This window comes from Delphinus delphis, chromosome 8 (genome assembly GCF_949987515.2).
Source record: "Delphinus delphis chromosome 8, mDelDel1.2, whole genome shotgun sequence".
In the NCBI taxonomy this organism is placed as follows: Eukaryota; Metazoa; Chordata; class Mammalia; order Artiodactyla; family Delphinidae; genus Delphinus; species Delphinus delphis.
The window spans coordinates 15,593,042-15,607,469 of record NC_082690.1 but is presented as its reverse complement, the minus strand read 5'-3'; the positions used below and the strand labels follow the sequence as shown (position 1 = coordinate 15,607,469).

Here is a 14,428-nt window from a genome sequence, read left to right as displayed (position 1 = left end):
CTTTCCAGGAGCAACGTTCGGATCACCCCTGGGGGGTATGAGCATGATTAGGTCATAGATTAGGCCTTCAGCTTGTGTTCCCTACAGCCTGCTGGCAATGCCTCTGCCGCTTTATACCTGAGCAACCTTCCACAAACTTACCTCCTCCTTCACGCCTCAGTTTCCCGCTTGTAAAATGCCAGTAATAACAGGATACCACACAGGGCTATTGTGAAGATTACCTGAGGTAGTTAAGGTAAAGCTCTGCGCGGTCCCCCCTAACTGTTGCGTGCGCTCCTTCCCCTCACCTTTTCCAGCCAGAGTGCATTTGGCGGTACTGGCGACGGGCTGGATTTGTGCGCAATGAGGCTTCCCAGAGAAAAACCCGCGCAACCGTAGTAGGACTTGCAGTGGCGCCTGCCGGCCGCTGGGGGCCGCGGGGGCCGCTGGGGCCGCTGGGTTCGCCCCGCCCCTGAGGGGTCAGAGGTCACCAGACGGCGAAGGAGAGGCTGCGCGTCGCGGATCCCCAGTCCTGGGTAGATGGCGCCGGCGGAGCGCTGCCCTGTTTGCCGCCAGACCTTCTTCTGCGGCCGCGGACACGTCTACAGTCGCAAGCACCAGCGGCAGCTGAAGGTGGCTTTGGAGCGGCTTCTGCCTCAGGTGCGGACGGGAGGCTGGAGGAAACCCTGGACAGGACGGGGCGGGAATGGGGGCGGGGCTGTGAGGGCCCGAGGGGGTGGGATCTGGGGGTCCCGCCGGGGTCCTACTTAGCCTCTTCCCCTTGGTACCCTCTCCGCGGCAGGTGGAGGCCGCCCGCAAGGCCGTCCGCGCCGCTCAGGTGGAGCGTTACGTGCCCGAGCACGAGCGGTGCTGCTGGTGCCTGTGCTGCGGCTGTGAGGTGAGGAAACACCTGAGCCACGGAAACCTGACCGTGCTGCATGGGGGGCTGCTGGAGCATCTGGCCAGGTGAGCGCCGGGCCGGGAGCCGCATACAACAGTCGTGTACATTTGTGGGAGGGGGGTTTAGGGTGGGTGAGAGGAAGAACGCTTCTGTGATTTGATTGAGTCGTCTTGTAGGCATTGCCAGCCTTGAGGGTAGCGGGCTTACGGCTGCCATGGTCCCACTGGTGTTGGTGGTCTAGCTGGGAAAGTCAGCTGGGCAGGTTCAATCAAGGTTCCCTCCCATCACTTCCTCTCAGATTCTCACATTTTTATTGGAAGGGGGAGACTGGAGATATTGAAGAGACTACTATCAGTATTCTCTCAGCCTTGCCCAGAGACAGAAACCCAGATGTCAGTTTGCATTATTTATCTAATGCCTAGATATATGTGTAATATTCTGCAATCTATCATTGAGATTACTTGTCCTTTCAATTCTCAGTCCAGAGCACAAGAAAGCAACCAACAGATTCTGGTGGGAGAACAAGGCTGAGTTCCAGATGAAAGAGAAGTTTTTGATCTCCCCCCAGGATTATGCACGGTAAGTCACTACTTCACATGATGAAGTAGCAGAGTGTGGATTCTCTGGGCCTGTGTCAGGTACTGGAGCTTCCTCTACTGCTTGGGAAGTTTAGTAAGGACTTCATTAGTAACCATTGTCTTTGTAGCACTCATTATCCTAGGCACCATATTGGACACAAAAGAAATATGACAGAGTCCTTGAAAGGTTTATAATCTAGTTGCGGGGGGGGGGATTTACAATGTATTTAGCAAGTAGAGAATAGTGTATAATTAAAGGTGACCATAATCAACTACTTAAATGTATGACACAGAAACTACTAAGGTTCTTTAGGAGCAGAAGATGCTTTTTATAGTGTGCAAGAAACTGGTGCTCACCCAGTGCCCACTTTTAATAGTTTTAGACTCTATTTTAACTGGCCTCGGAGGACCCCAAGGAACCGGATTGTAGGAAGCTGGACAGCACAGAGAGGGAGTGAGCCCTGACTGCCTCAGGAAGAGGACTCAGGCAGCCTCACATCATCACTTTTATTGGGACCATATTGAGATTGTGGAGTGTGGAACCCAAGGGGATCCCAAAGCCAAAGTTAAGAAAACACATGGTGTTTGTTACTTCTTTCTACCCAATGTGGAGAATAATGAGGAAATAAGAAATGCCTAAATCCCACCACCTTGCCTTAAAATCTGTGGTTCAGACTGGGAGGAGATAAGAAACTGAGGCCACTCACTCCTCACACCCTGGCTCAGCTCCATATGGTTTTTGGTGGGTGAATAAAGGATAGTTGAGCAGCAAAGGTTATAATTGAGAATTATGAGGATGGACTCTTTGAACTTTTTATTTAAATATAATTTAACTTTTGAGCTTTATAAATTTCAAGCTCACACAAGACAAGGCCAGGCCAAGCCTGACTGATTTGACCAGTAAAGATACAATGAGCCACTTTTATTATTTTTTTAATCTTTTTTTTTTTTAATAAAAAAATTTATTTTTGGCTGCGTCTGGTCTTTGTTGCTGCGCACAGACTTTCTCTAGTTGCGGCAGGTGGGGGCTACTGTTCATTGCAGTGCATGCACGGGCTTCTCATTGTAGTGGCTTCTCTTGTTGCGGAGCACAGGCTTTAGGTGTGCAGGCTTCAGTAGCTGTGGCTCACAGGCTCTAGAGCACAGGCTCAGTAGTTGTGGCTTAGTTGCTCCGCGGCATGTGGGATCTTCCCGGACCAGGGCTCAAACCCGTGTCCGCGGCATTGGCAGGCGGATTCTTAACCACTGCGCCACCAGGGAAGTCCTAATCATTATTTTAAAAGATTAGTCTTTTTATTTGGCTGCATCGGGTCTTAGTGCCGGCATGCAGGATCTTCATTGCAGCGTGCAGGCTTCTCTCTAGTTCTGGTGCGTGCAGGCTCCAGAGCACGTGGGCACTCTAGTTGTGGCACGTATGGGCTCAGTAGTTGCAGCGTGTGGGCTTAGTTGCCCTGTAGCATGTGGGATCTTAGTTCCCCGACCAGGGATCAAACCCAAGTCCCCTGCATTGGAAGGGGGATTCTTAACCACTGGACCACCAGGAAAGTCCCACAGTGAGCTACTTTTAGGTTCAGGCAGTTTGTTACATAAGCAGTGAAAAGAGTAAGCCCGAAGTGCCAGCCTCCCAGGTTGTCCAACACACCCAAAAGGACCATACTGATACAAACAGGGCTGGGTGACTGCAGTGTGAGCTGTGCGATACTTTTGCTGGGGAGCCAAGTCTAGACTGCAGCTACGTGCTTTTATATCTACAGCTCAAATCTGAGAGCACAAAGTCCCATACCCCATCAGAACTGGGAGTTGATGAGAAACTGTTTCATAATGGTCTCCCATGAGAGATAGGGAGACGAGTGGGAGATGGCCTCCTAGCAGTTCCTTTCAGGCCTCCTGTCCTCTTGTGTTCCAGGAGGATCACACAGACCTTCAGCCAAAACTCTGATAAGCTGCAGTTCAAGGCTTTGCCTGTAAGGATACGTGCAAGGCTGCCAGGGCACCTTGATAGAGCCATTCCCCTACATAAATGTTTTACATATTAAAATTAGGCAAAAAGGCTATAAGCTCGTGTGCGGTGGCGGAGTCGGCAGAGTAGTCGGCAGCGGCTGCAGCAAGAGTTTGGCGACATGTCTCACACCATTTTGCTGGTACAGCCTACCAAGAGGCCAGAAGGCAGAACTTATGCTATGAATCTGAATGAATGCATGGAAGGTGTTTGTATAATGTACGAAGAACATCTGAAGAGAGTGAATCCCAGCAGCCCCTCTGTCACGTATGGTATCAGTTATTTGATTTTATTGATGACCTGGAAGACCTCAGCTGCCTTGTTTACCGAGCTGATACCCAGACATACCAGCCTTATAACAAAGACTGGATTAGATTTATACATAGCTCCTTCATCAAATAGTTGAGTTTGGAAGCATTAGGGGGATGGGGGTGGGCTTGGAACACAGGTGTGTACAGAGTGATGTAGAAGTTTTTATTATAGTAATCCAGTTTCCATTTTGGTATACGCTGGCCAGGGTTGAATGTATTAGATGAAATGTGAGGATCTTGTTCAATCTGAAACCCCTTTTGCCCCCTTCTCCCCCTCCCTTTTTAACTTAAAACATTTTTATGATGATTTAGATGGAAGTTGGTTTTTGTCAGTTACTGTTGGTTCCAGTCCTTCAAACTGTTCGTATCTGAACATTCACTGTACTAATAACCCTTCTTCAAATCGGGGTGGGGGGTGGTGACGCAGTTTAGTTATGTCCTCAAGACAAAGTCTTAGTGAAAATCAAAGAAATGTTCTCTAGTTATATTTTCAAAAAATAATAATTAGGCAAACAAAGACAGTTATAGTAATTATGTATCAATTGATAACGATGAAAGAATAAGAATTCAAGTAACATTTGAACACAAAAATCTGACTGTACACCCTTAGGTTTTCTGAGGACTAATGAACTGCAAAGAAACCTTGAGCTTTGCTTAGTAGTCTTATTGCTGATAGCAGCATTGATGTTATTCAGATACCTTTGTATTGTAGGATAAAAACAACTGCAAATATATTGTTGTCCCAAATATGGGACAATTTGGACATCAAGAAAGGGAAATTGATTTTCTTAAGTATGGTAATGGTTTCATAGGCTGTTCCTGTTCCCAGGAGATGCATGCTGAAAAATTTAGAATTAAGTCTCATGTTCTTGGCAGAAAGGCAATGTGTTTATAAGCAAACTGGAGCCAGTATGGCAAAATGTTTACAGTGAATCTGGGGGAGAGGTACATGGGTGTTCATTGTACTATTTTGTTTCTGGGAGTTTGACACTACCCAAAATTCAGAGAAAAACGATCTACTGAGGATCTTTTCACAACTGACCGGGACTTGCCCTTTTTCTTTTTAGATTCAAGAAGTCCATGGTGAAAAGTCTGGATTCCTATGAGGAAAAAGAGGATGAAGTGATTAAAGAGGTGAGTTAAAGGAAAGGCCTCTGAAGGACCCAGGCCCCCCCCCCCCCCCCACCATTTTGTACCTATCTAAGCAGCCTCTCCCCCACAGATGGCAGCTCAGATCCGTGAGGTGGAGCACAGCCGGCAGGAGGTTGTTCGGTCTGTCTTAGAGGTTGGTTTCCCTCGGAGGAGCCAGAGCAGTATCCAAATCCACTGATTCCTGCTTCTCCCAGGTCCAACATTTCACCTACCAGCTCTTCTTGTGAGAATTCATGGACTCCATGCTTTACCTGCTCGGCTTGAATTCCCTTACCTGCCCACCAGGGTGCAGGCCTTTGTCAGTGGAGATGATGTGGGCCAGGCTGGGGGAGGGAGGCAGGGAGGGAGGGAGGGAAGTTTGCAAGATATGGGCAGTACCCTCAATATGTCAATTTGTTTACTTCTGGAGGGTGGGAGCATGGCCTAGGCAAATTCTTAAGCATCCTAGACACAATTATTTTTCCTGAATCAAACTCAGCCTCAGACAGTGCCAGACCCAGAAGAGGGCTCTTCGGCACCTGGAAGCTGGAAAGGGACAAACAGGTAAGACTGTTAGGAAACCTCTTATTGGGAGTTCTGACATCTCTTAGAACATTCTGTAACTTTGGCTGGGAAAAGGGAACAAATGTCATCTTTGCTATCCTCATGGCTCAAGGACCTTGTCTGCCAGCCTGGCTCCTGTTTGTCTTTTTCAGCCAAGTAGCCTCCACCTCACAGCAGCCCTCATATGTGGACCTGCCACCAGCCCCGGAGCTTGACTGGATGGAGACAGGACAACCGCTGACATTCATTGGCCATCATCAGGTACAATGGATACGAAAGTTGGGAAAGGGCCAGTGCCCCCTCAGTTCCCAGGACACCCATCTCTCCTGGCTTTTCTGTATTCTGGCCATTCCTGTCTTAGCAGGCTTTTCCCTCTTGCTGCCCTGTCCCATAGTATCATTTTCTTAGACTTTTTTGTCACCCTCCATGGTGATCTTATCCACACACTGCCCCAGTTGCCACATAGAAGTACCAACTCCTAAATCTCATCCTGTGCAGAATCCACAGTTCCAGCTCAATACGGGACATTTATAGATACCCCACAGGTACCTGAAGCTAACCCCTACCACTCCTGTGTTTCCATTAACTGTAGATGCAGATTCTTATCTCCTCCTTTCTTTCATTTTTCACATTTCCTCAATGAGCATGTCTTATCTATTTTATCTCCTGAATACAAGCTGGTCTCTATTCCACCTTGGAACAATTCCTACTACTGCAATCTTGTCCCAAACACAACAGAAAATAATCGCATCACCTGCTATCTTACATTCTATCCTCCAGCTGCACTGTGCTCCTCCTTGCTTTTGAACATGTAATTGCCATTGTCTTAAATGATATGCTTTCCTTCCCTCACCATCTACTTAACCCTCACCTTCCTTCAGCTCTTAGCTTGAATGTCACTTTTTCATGGAAAACTGTTATAAATGTATGTAGCCCCATGTAAAAAGCTGTGAATGTAATTTGTGTAATTCATACTTCTCTTTCCCAGTAGTATGTATGCTCTGTAAGAAAAGGGTTTCGTTTACCTAACATCTAGTAGGCACTTATTTTTGGACATCTCTGCTACTAAGACCTTGAGTCTGGTGAGGGCAAGACTGTCTTTCAGTGATTTGCTGTGCTCTGTAAGATTTAACATCAACCCAGTGCAGAACTAGCATCATGGCAGTGGTTCCATCCACCTCCAGTAAAATTTCTTCCTCTAGGCTATGAGTATCCTATCATCTCTTGGCTTTCTTATGATTTTTTCCCATTTCCAACTACAGGATACACCAGGAATTGGTAACATCCACTCAGGTAAGACCCATGGCAATGTTTCTCAAACTGTAAGAAGCTTTTTTTTTTTTTAAAGAATAAAGTTGATTAAGATACAGCAGTGAACTTGGGATCTTTGAGACACACCTGAGTTCTAGGCCTTTCACTGGTAGAAGGGTATCAAAGACACATATGACAAATGTGTCTGAGTAACTCAGGAAAGTAACAGATGTACATTCACCTGTTTACCAGATTTTTTTTTTTAAACTTTCAGATCTAAGGTGTTTTAAACTTAGAAAATGTCAGACATGGTAATTCTTATAAGGGTTTTTTGTTCAACCACTATATGAGTGTGTGTTAAAGTGTTTTTTAAAATAATACACTTAATAGTGAAAATAAAGAGTATAAACAACAAGGTCCTACTGTATAGCAGAGGAAACTACATTTAATATCCTGTGATAAACTATTATGGAAAAGAATATGAAAAAGAATACATATATAACTGAGTCGCTTTGCTGTACAGCAGAAATTAACACATTGTAAATCAACTATACTTCAAATAAATTTTAAAAATAAAACTCATTGCAACTGAGGGCCAGAGAAGTCTCTATACCGTACACAGTGCCCACTATGGCATTAGCCATGCTACAGCCACTCGTCTCCTTGTATTTCAACTAAGGGAAAAAGTACTTTGCTTGAAAAATGGAAGATTACAAACTTTAGCATAACAACGTTTTTCCAAAGTAAAGCAGCATCTGATGAAGGATGTGTATTCTCAATATATGAAAACCTCTCAACACTCAGTAAAGGCATATAAAAAGATGCTCATCAAAATGGCTGAAACTAGGACTTCCTTGGCGGTCCAGTGGTTAAGGCTCCGCACTCTCAATGCAGGGAGCACGGATTTAATCCCTGGTCAGGGAACAATACCACATGCCACATGGCGTGGCCAAAGAATTAAAAAAGGCTAAAGACTGACCATTTATATATGCAGCAACTCTCATGCACTGCTGGTGGGGATGCAAAATGGCATCACTACTTTGGAAAACAGTCTGGCAGTTTCTTTAAAAGTTGAAAAAAAATCCCAATGTGCCTCAGCCAATGAACACTTCAAAAAATACTCAATAACGAAGGAATGATTGAAAACACGCGTAACACAAAAACCTCAAAGTAACTATGCTAAAAGGTACACAAGGGTACATAATGTATGCCATTTATACAACATTACGGAAAACGCAAACTAACCTGTAGCAACAGAAAGCACACCAGTGGCTGCCTGGGAAGAGGGGTATAAGGGAAGTGTGCTAGAAAATATTTTAAAGGGGCACAAGGATACATGGTGGTGGTGATTTCATCCCAGACATTTCAAATTGCACACTTTAAATGTGTGTAGTTTTTCAGGCATGTATTGCTGTATTGATACAGCTATTAAGTATCAGCACCTTTTAAATTAGCCTAGGCCCCTCAACTTCCTATGGTCCAGAATTCCTGGGTTTTGTTTACAAACATTTATAATTTTCAATTAGGTAGGAACTTATAGCTAGCTATGTTCCACAACAGCCTGAAGGTTAAAAACTTTTTTTTAAGTGCTTTCATTTCTGCTTAAAGGGTCTTCCTTTTCCAGGTGCCACACCTCCCTGGATGGTCCAAGATGAGGACTGTAGCTCTGGGAACCAACAAATAGGACCCTCCTATGAAGAGTTTCTCAAAGAAAGTAAGTTAACTAATTCAGAAATGGTGATGGGTTCTTTAAGTCTTCCTACTCACGTAAAACTGCTTATTGTAGAGGAAAAACAGAAATTGAAGAAACTCCCACCAGACAGGGTTGGGGCCAACTTTGATCATAACTCCAGTACCGGTGCAGGCTGGCTGCCCTCTTTTGGCCGGGTCTGGAATAATGGACGCCGCTGGCAATCCAGGTATGGGCCCAGTGTCCGGACCCCAACCCACTCCCCCTTGGAGATCTCACCCTTCGTCCTGCTAACCCTTCATTTCCTTTCAGGCATCAATTCAAAACTGAAGCCGCAGCAAGAAACAAACAGCAGTCACATAAAAAGAAAAGTTAATGGTTTCCTAATACATTTTCAACCACCATGATGCTCAAAACCAAATCAACAAGCCGATACCTACTATTATCCTTTGTAACTGCCTTTCTTAGGAAACAGACACGCCCATTTATTTGATTTAATAAAGTTTTATTTTTCCAAATATACAGCTGGTGGGACCTGTAAAAAAAAAAAAATTCAAGAATCAGAACTATAGAGCCTTGTGAAGGGATGCATACTTCCTACACCATGAACCCCTGGGTTCTTGCTCACCTGTTCATGCATCTTCACCAGCAGCTGGAGCATCTCCACCCTTAGTATTTCTGGTGTAAATTACTTGAGCTCTGTGCTTTGAAACCAGTTTAATAAGTCCTAGAAAGAAAGCATAAAATTTTCACACAATAGTACTATGAAATACTTAATATGACACTAGAAATATGTTTTATATTCCATCCCAAAAGAGAAATGCTGAATTTAAGCATGAGTTTAGGAGGCATGCCTACATTTCTTGGTTATAATCTAATTTGACTTACCCTTTTAAAACAAGGGACTGACCACCTGCTCTTGGGATGGCCACCTTCACAGCACTTTACTATAACTTGAAAATCACTGTTTCCATTATTGGGCACTAACCAATAACCTAGATAACATGTTAGAATTACATTACTAACAACCACCTATTGCATTTAAGATGGCTAGCACGGTCAGGCCAATTTAAGGTGCAAAAGCATACAAATCAGTACAACACACCCCTCTCACCTTTACTAAGCAGCTCCTGCAAGGCTGCCCTGGCCAGGGAGCCACGAATCTTCAGTCTCTCAGAGACGACAGCTGGAGTTATAAGCTTATAGTTGGGAACTTCTTTACAGAGTTTGTCATATGTTGCTTTGTCAAACAAGACTAGGTTATTGAGCTTGTCCCGAACTTTGCCTTTGGACCACTTCTGCTCACCAAAAAAAAAAAAAAAAAATCAGTGCTCCAGTTCTTCCCTCCTCTGGAACAACCTGCCTCAAAGAACTGTTACTTGGTTGTACGGCTATACTGAGAGTGGCTCTATTCCTTGGCCTGCAGAAATCTATGAAATGCAGAATTTGCAGAAACTCTGCAAATTAAGATTCAAATAATTAGAAAGCCAGAATTCAAAGCAAAAAGAGACCCTGGTTGTCGTTAAGGGCATCAAAGACACATCTGGTTGGGGGCGGGGGGGGGGACCTATTATTGAGACTTTCGGATACTGACTGAGCCCCACGGAACCAACTAAAATAACACTACGTGCTACGTATCCAAATAAATGCTCTGTACACATCTAATTGCCAAACAGCGTATATGACCCCAAATAACGAAAGAACAGAATGCTGATAACAGCATAAGCTGTAATAACCTGACTCTAGACCCCACAACCTTACAAGCCATCTGCTAGGTGTCACTTAATTTATCGATAAGGTACGGGTGCCCGCAGCCTCCCTCAACGTTCAAGCGACTGACTCCTACCTTCTTTTTGGCCTTGCCCCCAGACTTGTTCACTGGGTCTTTGTCTTTCTTGGCCGACTTTCCGGCATCTTTCTTCTTCTTGTCATCCTTGGGCGGCTACAGAAGAAAAGCGGGAATACTGCCAGGTCTCAAGGCAGCCCCACGCTCCCCCTACCCCTGCGCTCCACCTCAACCCCCGCCCAGACTCCACTGACGGAGCACATGGGGGAAGCAATAGCCCGCCCGCCTCGACACGCGGCCCGGCAGTTCTGGGAGCCCTCCTCCGATGCCGCCCCAAATGCGCGCCGGCACCGCCGGCTCCAGAAACCACGCCGGCTGTCCCCAAACAGAGCTCTCACCATAGCGAAGCCGGGAGAGCAACTGCTACCACCTCGCCTCCCTAAGATGTCGGACAAAAAGGAAGTGCGTCTAGCGAAGAAGCCCAGAAACCTCCGCCTGCACCGAGTGCTTCCGGGGTAAGGGGCGGGACCGCGCGGAGGAAGTCGGGAGGGGCAGGCCTGACTCAGGCCCGGAATTGTCTGCGGGCAGTGCGAGCTTACCCTGCAGCCGGAGGCACTCGAGGCTGTCCTTACCTTTTGCGCTTTGCGACTAGTTGTGAGGCAGTCACACGTTGCTGTTTCCTGACACTAAAAACCTGGGAAAAGGGACGGAAAACAATTTTCTAGATCCCGACAGCTAACTTCCCAGCGTTACTGACAGCCAGGCGTGCTCCAAGTGCGCAAGCGCCGCAGTGCGCCGCGCTCCCGGGTCGAGAGGGAACGCGCGGCCGGGGCGCCGGGGGCAGGTCCTGTGCTGCGGTTCCGGGGCGGGGCCGGGAGGGGGAGCCAGTCCCGCAGTAGCGGCGGCAGCAATGGCGATTTTCAGTGTGTTTGTGGTGAACAAAGCTGGAGGCCTCATTTACCAGTTGGACAGCTACGCGCCACGGGCCGAGGCTGAGAAAACTTTCAGTTACCCGCTTGATCTGCTGCTCAAACTGCATGACGATCGTGTGCTGGTTGCCTTCGGCCAGCGCGACGGCATCCGGGGTGGGTTAGGCTCGGGCCTGGGGGGCGGGGCCCGGTGCCGCCGTTGTGGGCAGGTGTCTCTGGGCGGGGGGCGGAGGGGGTGAGGAGTTGGGGCCGGGTCCATTGTCGCCTTGGTGGGATCCCCAAGCTGAGGCTTCGTTGACGCCTAGCCTCGGCTCTGCAGTGGGCCACGCAGTGCTGGCCATCAATGGTGTGGATGTGAGCGGCAAGTACACGGCCGATGGGAAAGAGGTGCTGGAGTACCTGGGCAACCCTGCTAACTACCCGGTGTCCATTCGATTCGGCCGGCCTCGCCTCACCTCCAATGAGAAGCTCATGCTGGCCTCCATGTTCCACTCGTAAGTCTCACAACCCTTCCTAGATTTTGTCGGTCCGCACTTGGCTCATAGGCTGGCTGGATTAGTGTGGTTCTGCCCTCAGAGACTTCCTGAGCGGCGGTGCTTACCTTCCTCCTTCTAAATCCTCAGTTCTTGTGTCATGAAAAGAATTGATCCAGTATGACTAGGCTGTAGGTAATGCTGGCAGTGGTGTGATTTTTTTTGCCTAAGTCACCTTCTCTTTTCTGAGTCTTAAGTTTTTTCATCTTTAAAGTAAGGCAATTGAACTAAATGATCTTTAAGATCTTTTCTTGCTGTCAATTATGGAATGAGATGTGCTGGATATGCATAGTCACGGGGTGAGTAAACGTGGCACATAGTCCCAGAGTGTTAATTTCACCCAAAGTTTTCAATGTACAATGTTTTATAGCAAAGTATGAATGTAGAATACATGCAGAATTCACATAAATTTTTAAGTAATTTTGATACTGCTGCCAGGCAGTTCACACTGCTGCTTCTGACTATCTCAAGCTGTAATTTGAACTCTTCAGAAGATAAGGGTCATTTCAGCGGAAAAGTTCGAGAAGCACTTCTCCCTTATAGCAATGAGGTGCATTCCCAACTTTGCCTCCTTTGCAAATAGGCTGTTCGCAATCGGCTCCCAGCTGTCTCCTGAACAGGGCAGCTCAGGCATTGAGATGCTGGAGACAGACACATTCAAACTGCACTGCTTCCAGACATTGACAGGTACGCATCTCTAGATAGGTCAAGGGGATGCGATGGGGCAGGTTGGGAGAAGGGATTGGCCCAAGTTGGGTTTGGTAAGCAAGGGAGTGTTGGTCAGCCTTTTCTGGGACAACTGCACAGACAGTTACTTGTTTTGTGAATCTAAAGGCAATATTTAATCTGACGCCAGTTTTGTCCATGCCACTGAGCGTTATCCTGTCCACAGATAAACTCATCTTAATGTTATCTCACGTTGCACACGTTTTGGAAGGTGTGTTGTTCCAAAATGAAATTTGAATGTGAAATGGAAATGACCTTTGGATCGTGACTGTCATTGCATCACTCGCTGAAGGCAGATCATTGAAAACTGCCTGAGTTTGTTCCTTGCCTGGCACTTTCTGCTGAGGGGCCCCCAGGCCAGAAGTAAGCGACAGAGCTAGGACCCAAAGCCTGGTCACTCAGTCAGCTGGGTGATGCAACAAAGTCATTTCACTTCTCTGCTCTCACCTGTAGATTCAAAATCTTGCTTTTCGTGCTTTATGTAGCAATAAGGATAACATTTAAGTGGGCATATGAAAGTGCTGTACAAACAAAGGACAGCATTATTTGCTGCATTCTCTACCCTTTGGTAATCATTACTGGTCCCTCTCCAGGGATAAAGTTTGTGGTGCTGGCGGATCCTAGGCAGGCTGGGATAGATTCTCTTCTCCGAAAGATTTATGAGATTTACTCAGACTTTGCCCTGAAGAATCCATTTTACTCCCTGGAAATGCCCATCAGGTATGTGGTCCCACTTCCCAGATTCTGGTCAAAGCCTCCTTGTTCCCCCTCCCTGTGTCCTTTTCCCCAATGTCATTTTGAAGTGTAATAGAGGTTGTTTTTTGTTTTTTTTTGCGGTACACGGGCCTCTCACTGTTGTGGCCTCTCCCGCTGCGGAGCACAGGCTCCGGACGCGCAGGCTCAGCGGCCATGGCTCACAGGCCCAGCCGCTTCGCGGCATGTGGGATCCTCCCGGACCGGGGCACGAACCGGTGTCCCCTGCATCGGCAGGCAGACTCTCAACCACTGCGCCACCAGGGAAGCCCTAGAGTTATTTTTAAATAAAACAAAAGTAACTAGCCTTTTACTTACTTATTTTTTGGAGAAACCAAAGACTTTCCTTGGGGTTTATGTCCTTCTTCAAGCAGAGTTTCCACTGGCTCTGCCTCTGCACCCAAGGTGGGGAGAGAGCCAGGCCTCACACTTTGTCCTTATTTGTGCTTCCTGGGTCTGGCCTAGGTGTGAGCTGTTTGACCAGAACCTGAAGTTAGCCCTGGAGGTGGCAGAGAAGGCTGGAACTTTTGGACCTGGGTCTTAGGCTGAACCTGCAGTGGACCCCCCCCACCACTCCCCGCATATTCTTGAGAGATCCTGCAACAGGGGTCCTGCTGTTTCCACTCCGATGGCGAGCCCAGAGGCATTTGTTAGTGCACTTGAAAATGGGAGGTTGCTGAGCCTGATGACATGCACTGATGCCCGAGCCTTAATACCATGCTCTCTTTTCTCCTGTATCTGTCATGGTCCTACTTCCCAACTCTGTACAGATTATTTATGGAGGAGGTAGGCCCATAAATGCTATAATAAACATTCCTTTGATCTCAGTGTTTGCTATCCTAATTGATGGTTTGGGGGAAAAGCCTCAGGAGGGGAGACAGGAATGATAAGGGAATTCTGGGAAAATGAGATACTATGTTCTAGTAGAAAACAAAACAAATATATGTTCATTAAGTGAATGAATGAACATGGGACTTTGAATCAGGAGCCTTGGTCCTAGTTCCAGAATCGCTACTGACTTCCTAGGTGGTGGGTATGGTGGTGATGATGATAATGATGATGGAATATTTATCAAGTGCTTACAGTCACGTTTTACTGCTTTATCTCACTTAATCCTCTCCCTTACCTCAGCGGGTACATTCTGTTTCTATTACGGATGAGCTTCAGCAAGCAATGTACAAACTCTCTGCCTCAAAATCTCAAAGCTAGTTACCGGCAGACTGAGTTTGAACCCAGGCTTTCTGACTACACTGTTATCTCCCTCCATCAAATTACTTAACCTGCCTGGCACCCAGTA

General features: G+C 46.8%; 3 protein-coding genes across 4 annotated transcripts; 2 read left to right on the top strand and 1 right to left on the bottom strand.

Moving 5' to 3' along the window:
* The first annotated feature begins 476 nt into the window (after positions 1-476).
* Positions 477-8,852, top strand: CENATAC (centrosomal AT-AC splicing factor). 2 transcript variants are annotated; one of them, XM_060017830.2, is made up of 11 exons: positions 477-639; positions 782-945; positions 1,361-1,459; positions 4,836-4,902; positions 4,991-5,053; positions 5,399-5,463; positions 5,616-5,724; positions 6,726-6,756; positions 8,339-8,428; positions 8,501-8,633; positions 8,717-8,852. In XM_060017830.2, the coding sequence occupies exons 1-11, from the start codon at positions 520-522 to the stop codon at positions 8,778-8,780; spliced, it is 1,005 nt and encodes a 334-aa protein (XP_059873813.1). In that variant the 5' UTR covers positions 477-519; the 3' UTR covers positions 8,781-8,852. The 2 variants fall into 2 exon arrangements, with proteins under 2 accessions (XP_059873813.1, XP_059873812.1); XM_060017829.2 differs by having other exon boundaries at positions 4,991-5,081; positions 5,399-5,724; positions 8,339-8,811.
* A 36-nt stretch (positions 8,853-8,888) lies between these two features.
* RPS25 (ribosomal protein S25) lies at positions 8,889-10,707 on the bottom strand. The gene is made up of 5 exons (XM_060017832.1): positions 10,589-10,707; positions 10,251-10,346; positions 9,519-9,702; positions 9,033-9,131; positions 8,889-8,939 (listed from the first exon to the last, which is right to left on the bottom strand). Exons 1-4 carry the CDS (start codon positions 10,589-10,591, stop codon positions 9,037-9,039), a joined length of 378 nt encoding a protein of 125 aa, XP_059873815.1. The 5' UTR covers positions 10,592-10,707; the 3' UTR covers positions 8,889-8,939; positions 9,033-9,036.
* A 353-nt stretch (positions 10,708-11,060) lies between these two features.
* On the top strand, positions 11,061-13,952 carry TRAPPC4 (trafficking protein particle complex subunit 4). The gene is made up of 5 exons (XM_060017831.1): positions 11,061-11,275; positions 11,439-11,613; positions 12,236-12,339; positions 12,972-13,098; positions 13,597-13,952. Exons 1-5 carry the CDS (start codon positions 11,101-11,103, stop codon positions 13,673-13,675), a joined length of 660 nt encoding a protein of 219 aa, XP_059873814.1. The 5' UTR covers positions 11,061-11,100; the 3' UTR covers positions 13,676-13,952.
* The last annotated feature ends 476 nt before the right edge of the window (positions 13,953-14,428 follow it).